Source organism: Sus scrofa, chromosome X (assembly GCF_000003025.6).
Source record: "Sus scrofa isolate TJ Tabasco breed Duroc chromosome X, Sscrofa11.1, whole genome shotgun sequence".
NCBI classification, from domain to species: domain Eukaryota; kingdom Metazoa; phylum Chordata; class Mammalia; order Artiodactyla; family Suidae; genus Sus; species Sus scrofa.
The window spans coordinates 4,589,919-4,613,421 of NC_010461.5; the positions used below are offsets into that span (position 1 = coordinate 4,589,919).

The window sequence follows — 23,503 nt, forward strand, 5'->3', positions numbered from 1 at the left end:
CTGTGGCTCTGGTGTAGGCTGGCCACTAGAGCACCGATTCAACCCCTAGCTGGGGAACCTCCATATGCCATGGGTGCGGCCTTTAAAAGACCAAAAAAAAGATTTTTTCTATTGGAGTATAGCTGATTTACAATGTCCTGTTAGTTTCAGGTATATAGCAAAGTGAATCAGTTATACATACACATATATCCTTTCTTGTTCAGATTCTTTTCCCCTATAGGTTATTACAGACTACTGAGTCAAGTTCCTTGTACTATACAGTAGCTCCTTGTTACTTTATCTATTTTATATGGAATAGTATGTATTTGATAAGTCCAAACTCCGAATTTATCCCTCCCTCTTTTTCCAAATTTTGTTTGCTCTGATTTACTTACTGTGATTGGATAAATGCCTAAGGAAAACAGACAGCTTACCCAATGCCCTGATTAAATTTTCACTGATGGGAGGTCTCGTCATGGCGTAGCAGAAGTGAATCCAACTAGTATCCATGAGAATGCAGGGTTTGATTCCCAGCCTCGTTGCCATGAGCTGTGGTGTAGGTCACAGATGTGATCTAGATCCCAAGTTGCTGTGCCTGTAGCATAGGCCGGCAGCTGCAGCTCCAATTCGACCCCTAGCCTGGAAAATTCCATATGCCATGAGTGTGGCCCTAAAAAGAAAAAAAAAAAAAATTTTTCAGTGTTACTTGCTTCTCTATAACCAGACCACCACCAGCTCAGATGCTCCAAGTGCAGTGAATACATCTTATCCCCTAATTTATTTATTTATTTATTTTGTCCTTTTGCCATTTCTAGGGCTGCCACAGCTGCGGCATATGGAGGTTCCCAGGCTGGGGGTCAAATCGGAGCTGTAGCCACCAGCCTACACCACAGCCACATCAACACCAGATCCAAGCCGCATCTGCGACCTACACCACAGCTCACGGCAACGCCAGATCCTTAACCCACTGAGCAGGGCCAGGGATCGAACCCACAACCTCACGGTTCCTAGTCGGATTCGTTAACCCCTGAGCCATGGCGGAACTCCTTATCCCCTAGTTTATACTCTTATGAGCTGTTTCATTCCCAACAACCACACATACATTCATGTACCCTGATTCTAACAGATCTTCTGGAAACAAGGGTAACCACAGCCAGTGTTCCTGGGTGCAAATATCTTATATCTCATGTGCTACGAGTCATTTCAAATTCTGCATTTTATGTCCTTGTGGCCATGACTTCTCTGGCTGCTTGCTATACATTCCTGCATGTCACACCCACATTCCCACCTCATGGGCACGTTTCCACAAGCTGGAAGCCACTTCCCCAAGTCCTAAGATTCCCAAATCCTCCTCATGGTTCTTCTCATGATGGTTTTGCCCTGTGTTTGTTAGTTTTCACGTCAAAACACCACCCATCCTCATCCTCAAAGGAAAGAGGAGGTCAAATGTGTTTAAAAAAAAAAAAAAAAAAAAAAAAAAAAGATAGAAAATCCCAGGCAAAATGTTTTTCAAATGTCAAACGTGCCGCTGGCCACACAGTGGCTGTCACTTGTCCTAATACCCTTTATTCCCATGTCTGACCATATTCTAAACATGCCCCATGCTAAGGTCAACTGTCTGTGTTCCCCGAGTGGTGAATAAGCAGCTGCTCCATAGAAAAGCGAAGCTCATGCCCCGTGGTGGGGTGGGGGCATGCTGTGGCTGTTCTCTCAGGGCTACAGCATTGAAAGCCAGAGTTAATGCCATTATTCTAAAGGGGTAGAGCACCTGTCACTCCCAAGCCAGGCGGGGTTTTCATCTGTCAGTCCTTGCCAACTGTTCCCTTACACATGAGGCGCGATGGCTCCTTTGAGTTTATGAATTCTAGCAACTCTTGTTATGTGATGAAAGGGCAAGACCTGAAAACCCGAGGTGGTCCCCTCTGCTGAGAGGACCTATTTGTTCATGCAGCAAGACCTTCCAGAACCCCCACGGCGCATCTGGATATGCATTCCACGCTGTGATGTGATCGTGACAGACCTTCGATGCAGGGCTGAATTTTCTTAACGTACATGTTGCCCAAAAAAACAGGTCAATAAAAAAAATACTTTTTTGGAGGAATGAATGAGATGTTGCTATCTATAATTATTATAAATATCAAGGCACAGTATTTACATGGTTTGTGAAACAGCATCTCATGTATCCTTTAATTTCATCTTTACAAGAACCCCACTGTATGTAGGAAGGTCATGCTAGTAGTACGTTGGGTTTCCTCATTTTAATGGCAAGGCAAAGGAAGCTGGCAGCTTTACTTGCTCTAGGACAGAGGGTGGGCCAGCACTTGCTTCTGTGAATAAAGTTCTCCTGGCCCGTGGCCATGCTCTTCTCAACCTCACATGGCATTCCCACAAAACAGCAAAGGTGAGGGGTAGTGGTGACAGACTGTATGTCTCAGGATGTATAAAGTATTTGCTGTCTGATACTTTCAGAAAATATCTGCCACCCTTGCTGGAAAACATGCTGAGAAAAGGGCTGGAGCTGGTCTTCTTTCTTCAAGTCACAGGGAATATTTGATAGCGGCGGGAAAGATCAGCATCAAGAGACCAGCAACCTCCAAACAACTCATACAACTCAACCACAAAAAAGCCAACAACCCAATGGAAAAATGGACAAAAGACCTGAATAGACATTTCTCCAAGGAAGATATCAGATAGCCAACAAGCACATGAAAAAAATGCTCAACATCTCTGATTACTAGAGAAATGCAAATACAAACTACTATGAGGTACCACCCCACATCAATCAGAATGGCCATCATTAATAAGTCCACAAATAACAAATGCTGGAGAGGATGTGGAGAAAAGGGAACCCTTCTGCACTGTTGGTGCCAATCTAAACTGGTAAAACCACTATGGAAAACAGTATGGAGGTACCTCACAAAACTAAATATGGAACTACCATATGACCCAGCAATCCCACTCATGGGCATATATCCATATAAAACTTTCCTTGAAAAAGACACATGCACTCATATGTTCATAGCAGCATTATTCACAATAGCCAAGACACAGAAACAACCTAAATGTCCATCAACGGATGAATGGATTAAGAAGGTGTAGTATATATACACAATGGAATACTACTCAGCCATCAAAAGAACAAAATCATGCCACTTGCAACAACATGGATGGGACTAGATACCCTCATACTAAGTGAAATACGTCAGAAAGAGAAAGACAAATACATATGATATCACTTATATCTGGAATCTAACATACAGCACAAATAAACCCTTCCACAGAAAAGAAACTCATAGACTTGGAGAATGTACTTGTGGTTACCAAGAAGGAAGGGGAGGGCGTGGGATGGACTGGGAATCTGAGGATAATAGATGCAAACTATTGCCTTTGGAATGGACAAGCAATGAGATCCTGCTGTATAGCACAGGAAACTGTATCTAGTCACTTGTGATGGAAAATGATGGGGGATGATGTGAGAAAGAGAATGAATATGTATGTGTGACTGGGTCACTTTGGTGTACAGTAGAAAACTGACAGAACACTATAAACCAGCTATAATGGAAGAAAAAAATAAAAATCATTAAAAAAAAAAGAGAGACCAGCAACCTAAAACAATTCAGTACATATATAGACTGCTGTATCAACGTTTAATGAGAACTGCAACCCAAAAAATTGTAATAGAGACACACATAAAAAAGAGAAACGAGTTTCCAGTGTGGTTCAGTAGGTTAAGAATTCAACATAGCCTTCATGACTATCAGTTAAGGTAAGATTCCTGTTGTGGCTCAGCAGCAATGAACCCAACTAGTATCCATGATGATGTGGGTTCAATCTCTGGCCTTGCTTAGTGGTTTAATAATCCAATGTTGCCACAAGCTGTGGCATAGGTTGCAGATGGAGCTTGGAGCTGTTGTTGCTGTAGCTGTGGTGCAGGCTGGCAGCTACAGCTGTGATTTAACCCATAAATTGGGAATTTCCATATGCCACATGTGCAGCCATAAAAAAATAAACAAAAGTAAACCAGGAGTTCCTGTCGTGGCTCAGCAGTTAACAAATCCAACTAGCATCCATGAGGACATGGCTTTGACCCCTGACCTTGCTCAGTGGGTTAAGGATCTGGGATTGCCATGAAGCTGTGATATAGGTCACCGACATGGCTTGGATCCCAAGTTTCTGTGGCTTTGGTGCAGGCTGGCAGCTACAGCTCCAGTTTGACCCCTTGCCTGGAAACCTCCACATGCTATGGGTGCGTCCCTAAAAAGACAAAAAGAAAAAAGAAAACCAAATAAAACACTAAAGATAGTCATCAAATTACAAGAGAAGCAAACAAATGAGGAAGGGAAGAAAAAAAGACCTAAAATAGTAAGTCCAAAACAATTAAGAAAATAGCAATATTGCTATTTATTGTAATTATTGTAATGCAATAATTACATTGAATGTAGATGAATTAAATGCTCCAACCAAAAGATATAGATTGGATGAATGAATACAAAACCAAAATCCAGGCTGAATGGATACAAAACCAAAATCCACATATATACTGTCTACAGGAGACACACTTCAGATAAAAGGACACATAGAGACTGAAAGTGAGGGGATGGAACAAGGTATTCCATGCACATAGAAATGCAAAGAAAGCTGGAGCGGCAATACTCAGACAAAACAGACTTTAAAATAAAGATGGTCCAAGAGACAATGAAGGATACTACCCAATGGTCAAAGGATCAATCAAAGAAGAAGATATAACAGTTGTAAATATATACACATCCAACATAAGAGCACCAGAGTAAATAAGGCCAACAGCCATAAAAGGAGAATTCTACAGGAACACAATAATAGTGGGGGACTTTAAACATCCCATTTATCCCAATGGATAGATCATCCAGAATAAAAAATCAACAAGGAACCACAGGCCTTAAATGATACATTAGACCAGATAGACTTAACTGATAAGTCTTACAAGATTCCATCTAAAAGCAACACAATACACATTCTTCTCAAATGCACATGGAACAGCCTCTAGGACTGATCACATTCTAGGCCACAAATCAAGCTATTGTAAATTTAAGAAAATTAAAATTATATCAAACAGCTTTTCTGACCACAGTTCTATGACACTATAAATCACCTAAGAAAAAAACAGCAAAAAACACCAATGCTTGAAAGCTAAACAATATGCTACTAATCATCAACAGATCATTGAGGAAATTTAAGAGGCAATCTTAAAATTCCTAGAGACAAATGAGAATGAAAACGTGATGATCCAAAACCTATGAGATGCAGCAAAAGCAGTTCTAAGAGGGAAGTTTGTAGCAATACAATTTTACCTCAGGAGACAAGAAAAATCTACAATAAACAATCTAACCTTACATTTACAGCAACTAGGGAAAGAATAACAAGCAAAACCCAAAGTTAGTAGAAGGAAAGAAAGCCTAAAAATCAGAGCAGAAATAAATGTAATGGAAAGAAAGAAAACAAATGGAAAACTTCAATGAAACTAAAGACTGGTTCTTTGAAAAGATCAATGAAAATGATAAACCCTGGAGATCCCACTGTGGCTCAGCAGTAAAAACCCAGCTGGTATCCCTGAGGACTTGGGTTCAATCCCTGACCTCATTCAGTGGGCTAAGGATCCAGCATTGCCATGAGCTGCAGTGTAGGTCTCAGCCAAGGATTCTGCATTGCTGTGGCTGTGGTGTAGACTGGCCACACCCTAGCCTGGGAACATCCATATGCTGTGGGTGCAGCCCTACACAAACAAAAAAGGACAAAAAATATGATAAACCTTTAGCCAGACTCATCGAGACAAAAAGGGGAACGATTCAAATCAATAAAATTAGAAATGAAAAAGAAGTTACAACTGACACCACAGAAATACAAAGGATCCTAAGAGATTATAACAAGCAGCTCTATGCCAATAAAATGTACAATCTAAAAGAAACGGACAAATCCTTAGAAAAATACAACCTGTCAAGACTGAAGCAGGAAGAAATACAAAATATGAATAGACCGTTAAAAGTACTGAAATTGAAACTGATTAAAATAACTTCAAAAAGGAGTTCCCTCATGGCTTAGTGGGTTAAAGACCTGGCATTATCACTGCTATGGCTCTGGTTACAGGTGTGCCACAGGTTCAATCCCTGGCCCAGGAACTTCTATATGCTGTGGGCAAAGCCAAACAAACTACCCACCTTACAAAATACAGTCTACAACCAGATGGATTTATAGGAGAATTCCATCAAAATTCACAGAGATTTAACACCTTTTCTTCTGAAACCCTTCAAAAAAATTGCAGAGAAAGAGAACACTCTCAAGCTTGTCCTATGAGGCCACCATCACCCTGATTTCAAAACCAGACAAAGATAAGGAAAAAAAAAAGAAGGAAAATTACAGGTCATTTTACTGATGAACATAGATGCAAACATCCTCAACAAAGTATTACCAAACTGAATCCAACAATATATTAAAAAGATCATATACCATAATTAAATGGGACTTATCCCAGGGATGCAAGTATTCTTCACTATATGCAAATCAATCAATGTGATATATCACATTAACAAACTGAATAAAAACCGTATGATTATCTCAATAAATGCAGAAAGCTTTTGACAAAATTCAACACCCAATTTTGATAAAAACTCTCCAGGAAGTGAGCATAGAGGGAATCTACCTCAACAATAATAAAGGCCATATATGACAAACCCATAGCTAACATCATTCTCAACAGAGAAAAGCTGAGAGAATTTCCTTTAAGATCAGGAACAAGACAAGGAATTCCCTCGTGGCTAAGTGGGTTAAGGACCTGGCATTATCACTGCTATGGCTCTGGTTACAGGTGTGCCACAGGTTCAATCCCTGGCCCAGGAACTCCTATATGCTATGGGCACTGCCAGTCAACATATTTTGCAAGTCCTAGCCACGGCAATCAGAGAAAAAGAAAGGAATCCAAATGGAAAAGAAGAAGTAAAACTGCCACTGTTTACAGATGACATGATACTATACATATAAAATCCTAAAGATTCTACCATAAAACTAGTCTAATCAATGACTTCAGTAAAGCTGCAGGATGAAAGACAGCAATCTCTTGCATTTCTACATACTAACAACAAAAGTTCAGAAAGAGAAATTATGGAAACAATCCCATTTGACATCACAAAAACAGTAAAACACCTAGGAATAAACCTACCTAAAGAGACCAAAGACCTGTACTCTGAAAAGACACTGACGAAAGAAATCAAGGAGAACACAAACAGATGGAAAGATATAAAGCTCTTGGACTTAACAATCAATATTGTCAAAATGACCACACTACCCAAGGCAATCTACAGATTCAATACAATCCCTTTCAAATTACTAATGGCATTTTTCATAGAACTCAAACTAAATATTTTAAAATTTGTATGGAAACACAAAAGACCCACATAGCCAAAGCAATCTTGAAAATGAAAAATGGAACTGGAGGAATCAGGCTCCCTGTCTTCAGACTGCAAAGCTATAGTCATCAAAACATGGTACTGACACAAAAACAGAAATTTAGAGAAAGGGAAGAGAAATGAAAGCCTAGAGATAAACCTACACACCTATAGTCAACTAATCTATGACAAAGGAGGCAAGAATGTACAATGCAGCAAGGACAGCCTCTTCAGTAAGTGGTGCTGGGTGAATTGGACAGCTATGTATAAAAGAATGAAATTAAAGTGCTCTGTAACACCATACACGCAAATAAACTCAAAATGGATTAAAGACCTAAATATAAAATCAAATACTATAATAAAACTCCTAGAGGCAAGTATAGGCAGAACACTCTTTGACATAAATAGCAGCAACATCTTTTTGGATCCACTTCTTAGAGTAATGAAAACAAAAACAAAATAAACAAATGGGACCTCATTAAACTTAAAAGCTTTTACACAGCAAAGGAAATCATTAAACAAACAAAAGGACAACCCACACATGGGAGAAAATCTTTGCAAGTGATTAATCTCCAAAATATATAAACATCTTATCCAGCTTTATATATTAAAAAAAAAAATCAGGAGTTCCCATTGTGGCGCAGTGGTTAATGAATCCAACTGGGAACCATGAGGTTGTGGGTTCGATCCCTGCCCTTGCTCAGTGGGTTAAAGATCCAGCGTTGCTGTGAGCTGTGGTGTAGGTTGCAGATGTGGCTCGGATCCCGCGTTGCTATGGCTCTGGCGTAGGCTGGTGGCTACAGCTCTAATTGGACCCCTAGCCTGGGTACCTCCATGTGCCGTGGGAGCAGCCCAAGAAGTGGCAAAAAGCCAAAAAAAAAAAAATTGTTTCTGCAGGGATGGGAGGAAGTGGAGCAGGGGAGGTAAATGTGATTTGGAAATGAATTTGGTAGTTGCAAACATACTTTGTTTGCTGTCATTATACAGAGAACCAAGATTTATGCCCAGGGAAGGTTCTTGGTTTGTGAGCCTCAAAAGATGGAGCCTGGTGGGGTGGGGACAGAAGAGGGGAGTGAGGGGTAAAGGAAGGAGGAGGGGAAAAGAGAGGGTGTTTGTGTGAAGGAGATACCTGCCCCCAGGACATAGGTCATCCCATGTGGGATGAAGAACCATGGGCGAGGAGAAGCAACAGGAGACTTTTTAATCAAAGGAAGACAGGTTAAAATAAACAAAATTAAAAACTGAGATTCCCTGCAGTACTGACTTCTACGCAATGATGATTCTTGGTACAACACCCACTCACTGACTTAAGTTTTGGATTTCTGGAGGCTGCTCCAAAATGTTGACTCCAGATACCCAATCTTCAGGAAACACTGTAAGAGTTATTAGCAGCTGACATTCTATAAATGCTATAGAGAAAATATTCGCTGGAAGACGAGCCTATTTTTTCAAAAGTCAAATGGACATGCAAAACAGTTTAAAAAGCTGATGAAAAAGAAGCTTCTCCATCAGCATAGCTGTAAACTGATCACCAGAGTTCCATTAAGCCAAGTCTAACTGGTCGCCCGGGCAGCCATCACTGTTTGCTGTGACAGTGATTGAGCTACAATCTATGGGAAATGTCTTAAATTATGAAGAAATAGGTCCTGAGGGCTAGAGAAGTAATTGTGTATAAATACATACTTACGGTATCCTATTACTCTCTTTCCCACAGGTATGTCAGTAAAAAAGGGTTAATCACAACACTGAATCAACTAAATTTCAATAATTTTTTTTTTTAAAAGAGAAAGGATTAACAATCCCTAATCCATGCAAAAGCTCAATGGACTAAAAAACTACAGTGATAGGTAGTCTACACACAATGGATTGTCCAAACCTTGCCTGAATTCTAACTCAGGCCAAAGAACCCCTGCCCCAAACCCTACAGCTTTTCTTCTGATATGCACGTGTCACTTCCAAGGCTAAAATATCAAAATAACAGGAGGTTCCCATTGTGCCTCAGTGGTAAGGAGCCAGACGAGTCCCCATGAGGATGCAGGCTTGATCCTCGGCCTCACTCAGCGGGTTAAGGATCCGGCATGGCCGTGAGCTGTGGTGTAGGTTGCAGATGTGGCTCGGATCTCATGTTGCTGTGGCTGTGGCATAGGCCAGCAGCTATAGCTCCAACTCGACCCCTAGCCTGGGAACTTCCCTATGCTGCAGGTGTGGCCCTAAAAGGAAAAACAGCAACAAAAACAGAGTAATAGTCACTTGCCAACATTGTTCTCCCTTAAAATGAAAAAACAAACCAACAAACAAAAGCACTGATCAGTTCAGAATGACTCTCTTGAAAATCTTTATTCTTGTTTCCAATTGATAACCAGAATGTGTGAAAGCAGGGTCTGAAAGTAGGCACATTCCTCCCGCTTCCTTCATCACTGGAAAGAGGCCATATGTATGGAAAGAAAATTCACAGGTAAAAAACCCAAGACTGAACTTCAATTTATTTCCATTTATGCATTGATTCAATTGTTAATGAATATCTACTATAAGGAGGGTAGATAAAGCCAGAAAAATGACAAAAACTTTTTAAACGCAAGTTTTCCGAGAAATCATACTACTTTTAACAACCTGTCGAGAGCAGATTATCAGTATCAGATTTCTAATCTGGAATCTTCCCTTGCCATTTATTTCTTCTTCTTAGGGCCATACCTGCAGCATATGGACGTTCCCAGGCTAGGGGTCAAATCTGAGCGGCAGGTGCCAGCCTACGCCAACAGCCACAGCAGCACCTGATCCAAGTCACGTCTCTGACCTACACTGCAACTCACAGCAATGCCAGATCCTTAACCCACTGAGCAGAGCCAGGGATGGAACCCACGTCCTCATGGGTACTAGTTGGGTTTTGAAAACCCTGAGCCACAATGAGAACTCCCCAGTTTCAGTTAATCTTAAGTCTTATGGACATATGGAACCTGTAAGTGATGAATGAAAGATTTTTTTTTTAAATAAAAATATTAGGTCCACAAACTAGTATTAGTAAAATGCAGTATGTTCAATAGCTGAGTCATACCAGATGTGGGGATGAAGTGCTCGGATGTGTTAGACAGGAGATGCAGGAGCAGAGCATGGACCTGGCCCCCACTCGGCCTCAGACACACCGTCACGCCCGGGCCTCCTGTGGCTTTGCCTCCAACCCAGGAATGTTGAGCTTCCTTTACTCACCATCACTTCAGAACAACAACCAAAGCCAACATACAAATCAAGGCCTGGGATCCATAAAAACATCACAGCCTCCAACAGGAGAAAGCCTAACACAGAGTTTTATGTAATTTTAACAGCATGAAAATCTCACACCCATAGGAAAAACTGCACTGCAAGCAAAGTTTGCTTTTCCCTGAAATTGGAGAGATTTTAGAGACTGGCATGACCTAGAAACTGTACTCAACAGGGGGAGGGGATGAGAGTCAGCTGTCAGCATGGAAGGGTGCTGGGAAATCCTCTCTGTGGCCCTGCGCATGGAGCCAGGTCATGAGTGCTCTAAGTGTGTTGTGTGCTTGGGGTCCTCTCTTCCTGGGCTTCACCGAACAACCAAGGAAAACCCAATGCTTTCCAGAGACATTAGGTCCGAGTCAGCAAGTAATGCTGCCATGCCTGCCATGCACAAACGTCAGGAACCAGCAAGGCCACGTCCACCTCCCAAGGGCAGAGGGCTCAGGGGGACGGTCTCCCTCTTTCTCGTACCTCTGGGCACTGCGCTCCCTGTTTAATTGTAGCCCTCCTTCCATGTTTATGTCCAAGTCCTCAGTCACAAAGTGGGAAACTCAACGGAGAACATTTCCCCCTTTTAGCCATTCCTGGTCATTCCTTGTCATTTACCTGAGCAGTGGGTATGGGGTGAGATGCAAGTCAAACAAGGGGAGATTTTTTTTTTTTAAAGGAATGAATAAGGCAAAGTAAAGCAAGAGACATGGTACGGATGCACACACTAGAGATCATCCTGGGAAGGTTGCCCCCTAAAGTAGGGACCTCAGCAAATGAACATGTCTGCCTCTCAACTTCCTTTTCTATAAAAGACAGGGGTAATAATCCCTACAGAACTTGGGAGTGGAGTCTAATGCATCTGATAGAAAGCACTAACAACAGAAGTTTGACTTCTTTTGCTGGTCAAAGGACAATAGAAGGTGGACTGGTAAGGTCTCCCTCCTCAAGTCATTCAGAGCCCAGGTCTTTCCAGCTCATTATCAGTTTTTATCCAAGGTGTGATCTCTGACCTCATGATCCACTATGGCTGCTAGAGCTGCAGTCATCACATCTGAGTTCCAAGCAGCAGGGAGGAAAGAAAGATATACAACTTTTGTTCTTTTAGGTCCCACAGTAATTGGGCCTCTCACTGAGCAGCACTTACCAGGATGGCCCCATCTAACTACAGGGGAAGCTGGGGAATGTGGTCTTTGGGCTACACAGCAACAGGTCCAGCTAAAAAAAACAGTAACTTGAGGTTCTGTGACTAGGGAAGAGGAAAGTGTGGTGCGTAGGGGCCATGATCCCCTGCATCTTCTTCATAATACATTTATTACTATTTAAACATGGGAGACGTTTGGCTTCATCTCACAACGTACTAGGCTTCTGGAATGCAGCTCTGTTCTAATCTGGCTCTCCCCTCCTTTTCCCTCACTCACAAGCTATCTCCATCCTGCCTTCTTAGGCACCACCACTTCATTTATCCATCACATCAGCAATTCTGATGACTCTTGGATTCCGAATCCCCTTTCTATGATCATACATAATCTCATGAAACACCTGAGCACTTTGCATATCTTTTTTTTTAACCATTTAGCCATTTCTGTCATGATTATATATTATAAAGCAATAACGTGAAGTAAAATCATTACATTTCATATCATAAAATTAAACTTCATCACCATAATGGAAGGATGATTTTCATAGCATCTTTATTCAAAATTTATGTGTAAAAATAAGTGTTGATTTGTACTGCTATAAGGGAAAATGCTACTTAACTTACTTTAAAATAATCACGTAAAATGGGATACCTCTCAAATTTGGCAGGGACAACATGGATCACGCTCCTTGGTAACTGAGTATCTGCTAGCTCTGAGAGGCAGTACCCAAAACAGGACACCTGGCTTTCCGTAAGCTTATGTTTAAATTATTTTACGTTGCTAAAAAATAAAAAATAAATCAAATCAAATCAATGCTAACTGGTCACAAAGAGGGTTTTAGCCTACAGCATGTAAGCCCATCACTGGAAGCAACAAACAAATAAGAACATGCATATGGCCAGCAAAGACAGTCCAAGGTGGACCAACGGTCCAGTCTCAGGCTCTCCACCTTTGTATTTCCACAACCGCATCCAGTAAGTCCACCTTTCTGTACTCCCCCTCCTCATCTGCAATTTTACCATTAAAAATTTTTTTCTATTATCATTGATTTACAATGTTCTGTCCATTTCTGCCGTACAGCAAAGTAACCCAGTTATATATATACACATATATACACCCACGCGTATATATACACTTTTTTTTCCATATTATCATCCATTATGGTCCATCACCAATGACCAGATATAGTTCCATGAGCTATACAGCAGAATCTCATCGCCTTTTTTTTTTTTTTTTTAAATGGCCACACCAGTAGCATATGGAAAGTTCTCAGGCTAGAGGTTGAACTGGACCTACAGCCTACACCACAGCCACAGCAATGCAGGATCTCAGCCGCGTCTGCAACCTACACCACAGCCCATGGCAACGCCGGATCCTTAACCCACTGAGAGAGGCCAGGAATCAAACCTACAGCCTCATGGATACTAGTCAGATTGTTACCACTGTGCCACATGGGAACTCCCCAGACTCTCATTGCTTACCCATTTCAAGCGCAATCGTTTGCATCTACTGACCCCAAACTCTCAATCCTTCCTACTCCCTTCCCCTCTCTTGGCAACCACAAGTCTGTTCTCTATGTGCATGAGTTTGTTTCTTTTATGTAGATAGGTGCATTTGTGCCATATTTTGGATTCCCACCTATGAGTGCTATCACATGCTATTTGTCTTTTTCTGACTTACTTCACTTAGTATGAGAATCTCTAGTTGCATCTGTGTTGCTGCAAAAGGCACTTTTTTATGGCTGAGTAGTATTCCGTTATGTATATACACCACATCTTCTTAATCCATTCATCTGTCGTTGGACACTTAGGTTGTTTCCATGTCTTGGCTACTGCAAATAGTGGTATTGGTACAAAAACAAGACAGATAGAGCAATGGAACAGAATGGAGAACCCAGAAATAAACCCAGACACCTATCATCAGTTTATCTTTGACAAAGAAGGTAAGAACATAGAATGGGGAAAAAGGCAGTCTCTTCAGCAAATGATGCTGGGAAAACTGTTCAGCCGCATGCACATCAACGAAACTAGAAGACACCTTCCCACCATGCACAAAAATAAACTCAAAATGGCTTAAAGTCTTAAACATAAGACCAGACACGATAAAAGTCCTACAAGAGAATATAGGCAAAACTCTCTCTGACAACAACTGCACAAATGTTTTCTTGGGTCAGTCTCCCAAAGCAACTGAAATAAAAACCAAAATAAACCAATGGGACCTAATCACACTTACAAGCTTATGCAGAGCAAAAGAGACCCTTAAAAAAAAAAAAAAAAAAGACAACCTATGGAATGGGAGAAAATAGTTGCAAATGATACAAGTAACTAGGGCGTAATCTCCAAAATATAAAAACTACTCATACAACTCAACAACTCAACAGCAAAAAAGACAACCCGATTGAAAAATGGGCTGAAGACCTAAATAGACCTTTCTCCAGAAAAGACATCTGGATGGCCAAGAGACCCATGAAAAAATGTGCTCAACATCACTGACTAATAGAGAAACACAAAAGAAAATGACAGTGAGGTACCACCTCACACCAGTCAGCATGGCCATCGTTGGCAAGTCTACACATAACCAAATGCTGGAGAGGGTGTGGAGAAAAGGGAACCTTCCTACATGGTTGGTGGGAATGGAAATTGGTACAACCACTAGGGAGAAGAGTATGGAGGTTCCTCAGAAAACTAAATACAGAACGACCCTAAGACCCAGCAACCCCACGCCTAGGATTATATCCAGATGTCTGCCCCTTTTAGGCAACCATTTGTAGCCTGCCTGGTCTGGGCCAAGAATCCTGCGAAAAGCACAGAAAGGGGCCAGAATGATCAGGAAAACTCAGAGAAAGAAAATCATGATGACAGCCAAGGTCAGAGCACAGACAGATCCCCAATCACAGCCTCGACAGAGACTCGCACATTCAATTCCTTGGTTGTGAGACCACCCATTCCTTGAGCGCAAGCTCTGCGCTGGGCCTTCAAAGTGAGAGAAAAAGGGAATGAGTAAGCGACAGCTATGAATACGTCTTGTGTACACGTCTAGCCACACACACCTGGAACGTATACATAAAGCAAATGGCATTTATTCATCCAGGAACGTGTGCCTGATCTCGAGGAGGTGTTTAATAGTGTATGTAATTACAAAACATTCATCTCTGGTTATACGGTGTGTGCCGGCTGTGGAGGGGTGGCTAGGGTAGGATGGGGAGCTTTCGTGAATGGCTGTGGAGGATACAGAGGGGCCTGGCTGGAACAGCCCTGGGCCGTGCTGAGAGCAGGCTGCAGGTGGAGGCTTTCCTCTCAGGTTCTCTAAGAGAGCTGGCCTCCTGCCTCCAGGAGCACCTGCTGCCGGGAAGACAGCTCTCCTCCAGGGAAGGATATTTCAGCCCCTCCTTGACAGACACATGTCTAAGTAGAAGACCTAGAAGAAGAGGGGCTGCTGGCTCCCAGCAGGGGGACATGGTGGGGTAAGGGGGAGTCAACATACTCCTTTGGGGGCCCTGATGTCCTTCCCTGCCCTGACGGAGCAGCTCTGCTTCTAGCTGTTTCTAGAAGGGGACATCAACAGGACTCCACATTTATAAGATCTTTTTCTTCTTTATGTACTTTTTAGAAAAAAGGTAACCATTTCTTAACAGAGGAACAAAAGCAGTGTCCCAGTCAATCATTCTCAGACCTGAGGATCCGGTACCACAGCCCCCTGAGCTCAACTTTGTTGTTGTTTGATAGAAACAAAAAACTATGGGCGGGGGGACACAGTTCCCATTCTGGCTCAGTGGGTTACAAAACCCAACTAGTATCCATGAGGACGCGGGTTTGATCCCTGGCCTCGCTCAGTGGGTTAAGGATCCAGTGTTGCTGTGAGCTGTGGGGTAGGCCTGCAGTGGCAGCTCCAATTCAACCCGTAGCCTGGAAACGTCCATAAGCCACAGGTGTAGCCCTAAAAAGCAAAAATATTTTAAAAGGTCCTAGAGAGTTCGAGCTACCAGAATATCACAAAATTGGATCTTTCACAGGCAATGTATGCAGAAGGGAACTACGGATAATTGGTCAGTTTCAGCACATTACCTGCCCGCGGTACGCCACTGGTCTCAGTCCCGCGTAAATGGGCACGAAGCTACTAGCCAACAGGACCTAGATGGACAAAGGGAAGACACCACTTGTGAGAGGGGCCAGTGGCAAGCCATGATCTATTTCATGGCACCTACCATCAAATTATAGTTGTTTAAACACACAAAAGTGTACTGTGAAAATGCCATCAAGTTCCACCTATTTCAAGTGTACTACAGGACACACTTAAATAGAAGATAACAATGTTTAATATCAGAAAAGACCTGAGAGAGAGAGAGAGAGAGGCATGATTTATCATATTTGACTCCGTCAACTGCTCCTGAGTAAAACTGGCATTTAATTGTAGACAGCGGAGTTGATATAAAATCAATGTCCAGGTAAGTCTAAATTCCTGAGGGTTTGCAGTTTATTGCAGATGAGTTCTTTACAATGCAATTTTAAGTAAGGTATTTACAATGCTCTCCTCCACACTGTAAGCATCAAGCATCTTTTTTTTTTTTTTTTTGGTCTTTTGTCTTTTTAGGGCCGCACCTGCAGCACATGGAAGTTCCCAGGTTAGGGGTCCAATTGGAGCTGCAGCCGCCAGCCTACACCACAGCCACAGCAATGCCAGATCCGAGCCGCATCTGCGACCTACACCACAGCTCATGGCAACGCTGGATCCTTCACCCACTGAGCGAGGCCAGGGATCGAACCTGCAACCTCGTGGTTCCTAGTTGGATTCGTTTCTGCTGCGCCACGATGGGAACTCTAGTAAGCATCATTTTAAAGTTTCACTCTGTCTTCCAGAGGAACAAACGCCTCTGGTTATTACAGGGGAGGTTAGCCTGCCGCTCGGGGATGTTCTAAATTACGTTGCCAGGATCTCACTGAGGGAGGAATGCATTTCATGTGCCAGGGACATGGCCTGGATCCATAATGAGACAGTGGTGAGTGTGGGCACTGATGACACTCTATGTGCCATTTAAACAGTCAAAAAAGATTGCCGTTTAAAATACTACCTTTTCTTCCCCCTGGAGAAGGTGGGTCCTGGAGCTTTTCTGACAGGTACATGCTTTGCTTTGCAACGTTACTTCCAAGTCACTAGTGTTCTCTTTGGAAAGATACAGCAGGAGATACTGAATATTTAAACTGCAGCCCTTCAACTGTTAAATGAAGACTCTACGTCTGCTGTCAAAGATTTCATGAGATTTTTTTTCCCCCCAGCATCTATTATTCAGAAATGGATTATGGCCCCAAAGCTGATTTGGAAATCATTTATTTAGAATTCTCGAGAGATAAGTCGGCCTTTCCCCGGTAGAAACAAGGTTGTTAAGTACGATTTCTGAGGTCAGCTCTCAAAAGCTGATTTATTCCGAAGGGCAACGAAATGACAGACCCAGTCACCAGCAGGACACGACTGCTACAGGACAGAGGACAGGGGAGGGGTCTTGGATGCCACAGCCCCCACGGCCACGGGCCTGGCCCCAGGAGCACGGAGGGCGTGAGGCTGCAGTCGAAGCAACGTCAGTGGTGCGAAAGCCCAGCCCAGGCACTGTGGCAGCAAAGACAAAGGGACAATGCCAAGGGGGGGTGCACAACTCTGCTGTGCCAGGCTGGCGCGGGGTGCGCGAAACAGGTGCACGCTGTCTGGGCCCTGTGTGACGGGGCATGTGGGTATTAAGGACTCGGAGGGAAGCAGAGCACTAGGCCAAGACACAGGGATGACCTTGCACGAGATTTCCTCCCGGCCGTCTGAAAAGGGTCAACACAGACGTGCCCCAACCAAAGTGTTGATCTTAAGATTGGTGCTTTCTGTGGGGGACGTGACGGGACAGGCTGCTTCCACATCACCCACAGCCGTCCCACAAGGAGGGAGGCAGGAGTGCACGGCCCCTTCTGGGGGTTTGTGGAAACCGCGTCAATGTGGAGGGCAGACAGGATGGCATCCAGGCATATGCAGGCCCAACGCGGTCCACACCCGATGGCCCTGATGTGGGCAGCGGAGTGGTTTTCAGAGCAAGACTGTTCACAGTTATGGTCACTGCCTTCACCCTAAGCTGGCACGATCACCACTGGCTCCTCCGTAAAAAAAATAAAAATAAAAATAATTACAGACCCCATGTAGGTTCTGCATGCGCCACGGAACTATTTTAAGAAGTTATTCTGCAAAATGCAGCCCTGCAGCCCCGTAATAACGCACATTCTGTGGCTAGTACACATGTTGGGCAATGACGGCCCTCAGAGGTTTTTAAGCAACCAAAGCCACTCCATAAACACAATGACTTAGTTTATTCTGCTACACAGACATGTGGCCTGGAAATACAAAAACAAAACAAAAGTCAGTACCCTTACAACCAGAATTATGTGTCAAGGTATAAAGTGAAGTTTACAAGTTAATGCTTTGAGGTGTTTAGATGAAAAATGCTATCCAATTATTTTGCTCCAGATAATAACAGTAAGAATCCTTGGAGCTGATATGAAGAGGGCAGCGAACTGGAAAATACCCTTCACTTCCCCCCAAATCAAGGTATTTGTTCTGTCACAGTTGATATGGGCTGCTGATTTGTATAGCAAACTCACGTTAGTGGGGAAATGAGCTTTCCATAGTTAGGAGGTAAGCGGCTTTGCTGGGCTTACGGCCATCTTATTGCAAACAAATGGGATTTTCTACAAAGGGAGGCAAAAGACTGACAGTGTAAGGGTAGTTGATGAAATATTATGCCTCAATATCCTCTTTCTCTTGCCTCCTTGCGCCAATGAAATTTTTCTAACCAATACATACATCCCTACACACCCAGAGCAGTGGTTCTCGAGCAGGCGTGTCTAAGCACCCTGGACAGTAGGCGGAATCTGGAGACCATCTGGGTTGAGAACATGGGCAGAGAAGGCAGAAGCCCACTGTTCCTGCCCCATCACTTGACCCAGCACGTTAAGTATTACATGTATTTTCTTTTTTTTTTTCCTTTGCTTCGTTTACTTTTTAGGGCCACACCCACAGCATATGCAAGTTCCCAGGCTAGGGGTGGAATCGGAGCTGCAGCTACTGGTCTACACCACAGCCACACCAACGCCACATCTGCAACCTATCCCGCAGCTTGCGAAAACACTGGATCCTTAGACCGAGCAAGGCCAGGGATGGAACCCACATTCTCATGGATATTAGTTGGGTTCTTAACCTGCTGAGGCACCATGGGAACTCCCACGTGGTTAAACCATGGATTTGGATCCTGTTTCCTTCTCACCAAACACACAAGGATAAAAATAACAGTTAGTGGCTTCCTGTAGCAACTGTAGACAACACTGCCAAGCATGTATTCAATACATGTTTGGACAAACTCTTTTCATTTTATAGTTCAGAGAAAAGGGGTATTTAGAAAATTATGTGGTCTGGCTTCCTTAGCGAATAGAGTCTCCCCAAGTTACAGGTGATGCCTCGAGCTGACTGTGGAATTTAATGAGGATCTGGCGGTTTCCTCGGAACCTGCTGGTGTCGTTGAAATTCAAAGACAGATTTGAATTTATCTTCCTCAGTCTTCCCGAGATCATGACCCGTCTTAAATGCAGTCCTTATTTCACCGTTCCAAGGCTGAATGGGAGAAGACCTTGCCGTGACCATGCTGGCCGTGAGCAGGGAGATGGAAGACAGGGGAGCAAGGGAGCCTCGGTTCTTCTTCCCAAGAGGGTCACCATTCGTCATCAATGTTTTCAGGGCGTACATATCAAGGAGCATTCAGGAATGTCAGAGGCCGTCTCAGAGCAGATGCTGCAGCTGCTTGTAAACACACATTCAGTCATGTGTACCAATTCAGACAAGGACAGGACACTACCCTTCTGGGCCTTGGTTCATTTCAAAATCTTTTCTGCTGAGCTGTCGGGGTGATGTCCTGCTCCCCAAGTATGCTTTGTGGAAAGCTAGTATTAAAAGGGGTTTGGATTTCCTGATGGCCTGTTTCCTTCTGAGGAAAAACAGCCCCGAATAAAATCTGGACCTTAAAACAAGGCGTTGATCTGCAAGATGTACACAAGCAGGAGTTCCCACTGTGGCCCAGAGGGTTAAGACCTCGACCGGTATCTGTGAGGATGTATCTGTGAGCATGCAGGCCTCGCTCAGGGGGTTCAGGATCTGCTGTTGCCACAAGCTGCAGCGTAGGTCTCAGAGGCAGCTCAGATCCCGTGTTGGTGTGGCTGTGGTGTAGGCCGGCAGCTGCAGCCCTGATTTGACCCTTAGCCAGGGGACCTCCATATGCCGCAGGTGTGGTCATAAAAAGGAAACAAAACAAAGACAGACACACATGGACAATGGAAACAATATGCAAAAGGCCCACAAACAAAGGACTTGCTAAGTATCCATGACTAGTATTTGCCTCTGTGCCTGGGTCTCCCGGCAGCGGCTCCCCAGGGCTGGGATCACTGTTCCACAGTCCGGGGTTATGAATGAGGTCGGGGTGGGGTCTTCCCCCTGTCCTAGGGGGAGGTCTCTGCAGTGCCTGGTGCTGGCTGGGATCCTGGCACTTGGGGGCCTCTGATGCCAGGAGCTGCCCTGATGATCTCTGAACGGCCTTCTTCCACATAGTGGACCATAGGTCCTGGCTTCTGTCTAGATAGCCAAGCTCATCTCCTTATCCCGTGATGATCTCGCCACCTGGCCAGACCTTCCTCATCCTTCCCGATAAATATAGAGAGGCTGAGAAGGTTCCCAATCTTTAAGTTCTGCTTTGCTTTTAAGGAACAATTCCATCTTTTCAGGCAGGTCTCTCTTCTCGCACTTTACGATAAGCGATCAAGAGACATCAGGCCGCTTCTTCCGTATTTTGCTTAGAAATTGCATCAAATACCCAGTGTCATGGCTCACAAGTTCTACCACCCACCAAACATGAGCACAGCACAACATCATGCTGCTATTCTTTGTCAGCTTCGAACAAACACGGCCTTTCTCCAATTGTCTGATAAAATGTGTTTCCATCTGAGACCTCATCAACACGGCTTTTGCTGTCCGGATTTTTCTGAGATGATGGAGGCTGTCTCTAGGGCTTACTGTTTTCCTTCTGAGTCCTCACCTCAATTACCTACAGCAATGCTTTTTCCACCAAGCTCCTCACGACTCTTTGAGCCTCTGGCTGTTACTCCAAAGCCACTTCTACACTGTGGAGGTATTTGTTACAGCAGCATCCTTAGTTCTCAAGACTAATTTCTTGCCTTACACTGTTCAGGCTGCTCCAACAAAATACCACAGATGGGGTGGTTTAGAAGCAACAGCAACTTTGTCACACTTGTGAAATCCCACAAGTCCAAGATCAAGGCAGATTGAGTGTCTGCCAAGAACCCACTTCTGCATCCTCACTGGACAGAAGGGGGCGCTCTGGGTCTTCTTCTATAAGGGCACTAATCCCATTCACAAGGGCTCCACCCCTGTGAGCTCATCAGCTTCCAAAGCCCCCCCCCACCTCCACCAAATATCATCCTATGCGGGGTTAAGATTTCAACACAGGAACTGAGGGGAGGGGACACAAACATTCAGACCATAGCACTCGATTAAGTCACCATGGACGTAAGATATACTACGGATACTATAGAAATCCAATCCCAAATCCGATGAGTCTTTGGACCACATCATTGGTCAGCAGAGGTTTTCAGGAAATAATGAGCTATTCTTGCAGCTATGAGATGAAAGAATGATTTTTTTTTAATGCCACCCAAAATGAAATTAAGTATGTATCATCACATCCAAGTACCATTTTTTAAAAGGGCTCACGGTGGAGTTTTTGTCATGGCTCAGTGGTTAACAAATCCAACTAGGAACCATGAGGTTGCCGGTTGGATCCCTGGCCTTGCTCAGTGGGTTGAGGATCCGGCGTTGCCGTGAGCTGTGGTGTAGGTTGCATACGCAGCTCGGATCCCATGTTGCTGTGGCTGTGGCATAGGCCAGTGGCTACAGCGCTGATTAGACCCCTAGCTTGGGAACCTCCATATGCCATGGGAGTGGCCCTCGAAAAGGGAACAAAATAAAATAAAAGGGCTCATGGTGAAGAGCTGTAACGTTGGATGCCTCAAGGCAGCCAAACTCGGCAGTCATCCATTTCCTGAGGTTTTACAGATGCAGGGGAGCACACTGCTTCAGCACCAAGAAGGGAAGGGAAACAGAAATACAATAGTTAACAGGGGGAACCCCACCCAGGTTGCGCAAAGAAAGCCGGGACCTTAAACTCTCCTAACAGCCACATCGGGATGCCGACCAGTCGTGTGTGTGGCTTATTATCTTAGTTGTTTTTAACGTACTCAAGCTTTTCTGTCATCAACGTGCTTATAGAGCTTGACTGTTTCAAGCGCCCTTTTACAGGATTTTTTTCAATTGACTCACTCTAGTAACAGAGGAACTGCTTCTCTCCACTTCACACTGAGAAAACGGAGGCTCCGACACCACTACCCTCAGAAGACGCAGCCAGGGAACGGCAGGCTGAAACATGAACACTGGGAGATGCACAGAGAACCCTTGATAACGCAAGACGTCGTGGCACAAGACAGACACCCAGGCGCGCGTTGGAAGATGCAGGGTTCTACCGGGATTTTCCGGTACACAGACACCCTGTCTGTAATCAGAGGCAGCAGCCGTCAGCTGGTGGATCATGAAGAGCCTGGCCTTAAAAGAAACCTAGCTAGTGGAGTTCTGGTTGTGGCTCATTGATAACAAATCCAACCAGTATCCATGAGGATGCAGGTTCAATCCCTGGCCTCCCTCACTGGCTTACGGCTCTGGCGTGGTTTAGGGTGCAGACTCGGCTTGGATATGGCATTTCTGTGGCTGTGGTATAGGCTGGCAGCTGCAGCTCCAATTCTACCTCTAGCCTGGGAACCTCTGTATGCCACAGGTGCAGCCCTAAAAAGGCAAAAAAGAAAAAGGAAAAAAAAGAAACCTAACTAGTCATTAAGAGAATAAACAAGCTGTCAATAAAATTCACTGGCATCAGTCCTCTCCCACATTCCTATATTGGCTACTGCCTGGTTTGAGCCGTGTGGAACCTCGGATGTTAAATTTTCATCTCTTTTCCAAGTGCCTACAGACTTCCCTGATGACAGACAACCAACCCAAGGCTGTGGGATGAGAGCTGGCATGCCCAGCTCCCAGCAAGCAGCAGGTACACACGGTGGGCTGCCTCTGGTCCTGACCCCTGATCTCAGAGCCCCTGGGTCTCTAGCTAAGGAGGTGGGGGGGCGGGGCACGAGGCTTTCCTCTCTCTCCCACCCTGACCGGGGCAGTCAGAATCACCACCCCTGCAGCCCCTTTCATTGGCTCACAGATGGTCATTCCCCAGAGCTCGGGTCTATTTGATTTGCTCTTCATGCACTTCCCGCCTCCTTCCTCTAGGCTTCACCAGACTCCTCTCTGGACTAGAGGCTTCGCAAACACTCCAAGCATCTACTGCATGCATTTTTACAGCCACCATCTGTGGTCAAGGCGTTAGCCATCCTTCCTTGGAGTTTCTTCAGAAGGTTAGAGCAGTCTGCTGAACATTTAAAATGCTTCTCGTGTACCCCAGGATACGTGTTAATTATTCAATTATTCTCCTTACAAGGTATTACACATTTGTGTCAGCCATTTCTCTCCTGTTCAATGAACTCAAGTAATTATACCAATTCTCCGAATAGTTATTATCCAAAACAAAGCCAAAAAAAAAAAAAA

The 23,503-nt window shown here is 44.1% G+C and overlaps 1 protein-coding gene across 13 annotated transcripts in view; it reads right to left on the reverse strand.

Moving 5' to 3' along the window:
• The window catches only part of PNPLA4 (patatin like phospholipase domain containing 4), an 82,986-nt gene that overhangs the window by 49,073 nt on the left and 10,410 nt on the right, over positions 1-23,503 (reverse strand). For 9 of the 13 annotated variants that reach the window (XR_002340526.1, XR_002340525.1, XR_002340524.1 and 6 more), the window contains exon 5: positions 15,841-15,906. Coding sequence is in view for 6 of the 9 variants with exons in the window: in XM_021079432.1 (XP_020935091.1) it covers positions 15,841-15,906 (66 nt within the window). In the remaining 3 variants the exon portion in view is untranslated. 13 annotated transcript variants of the gene reach the window in all.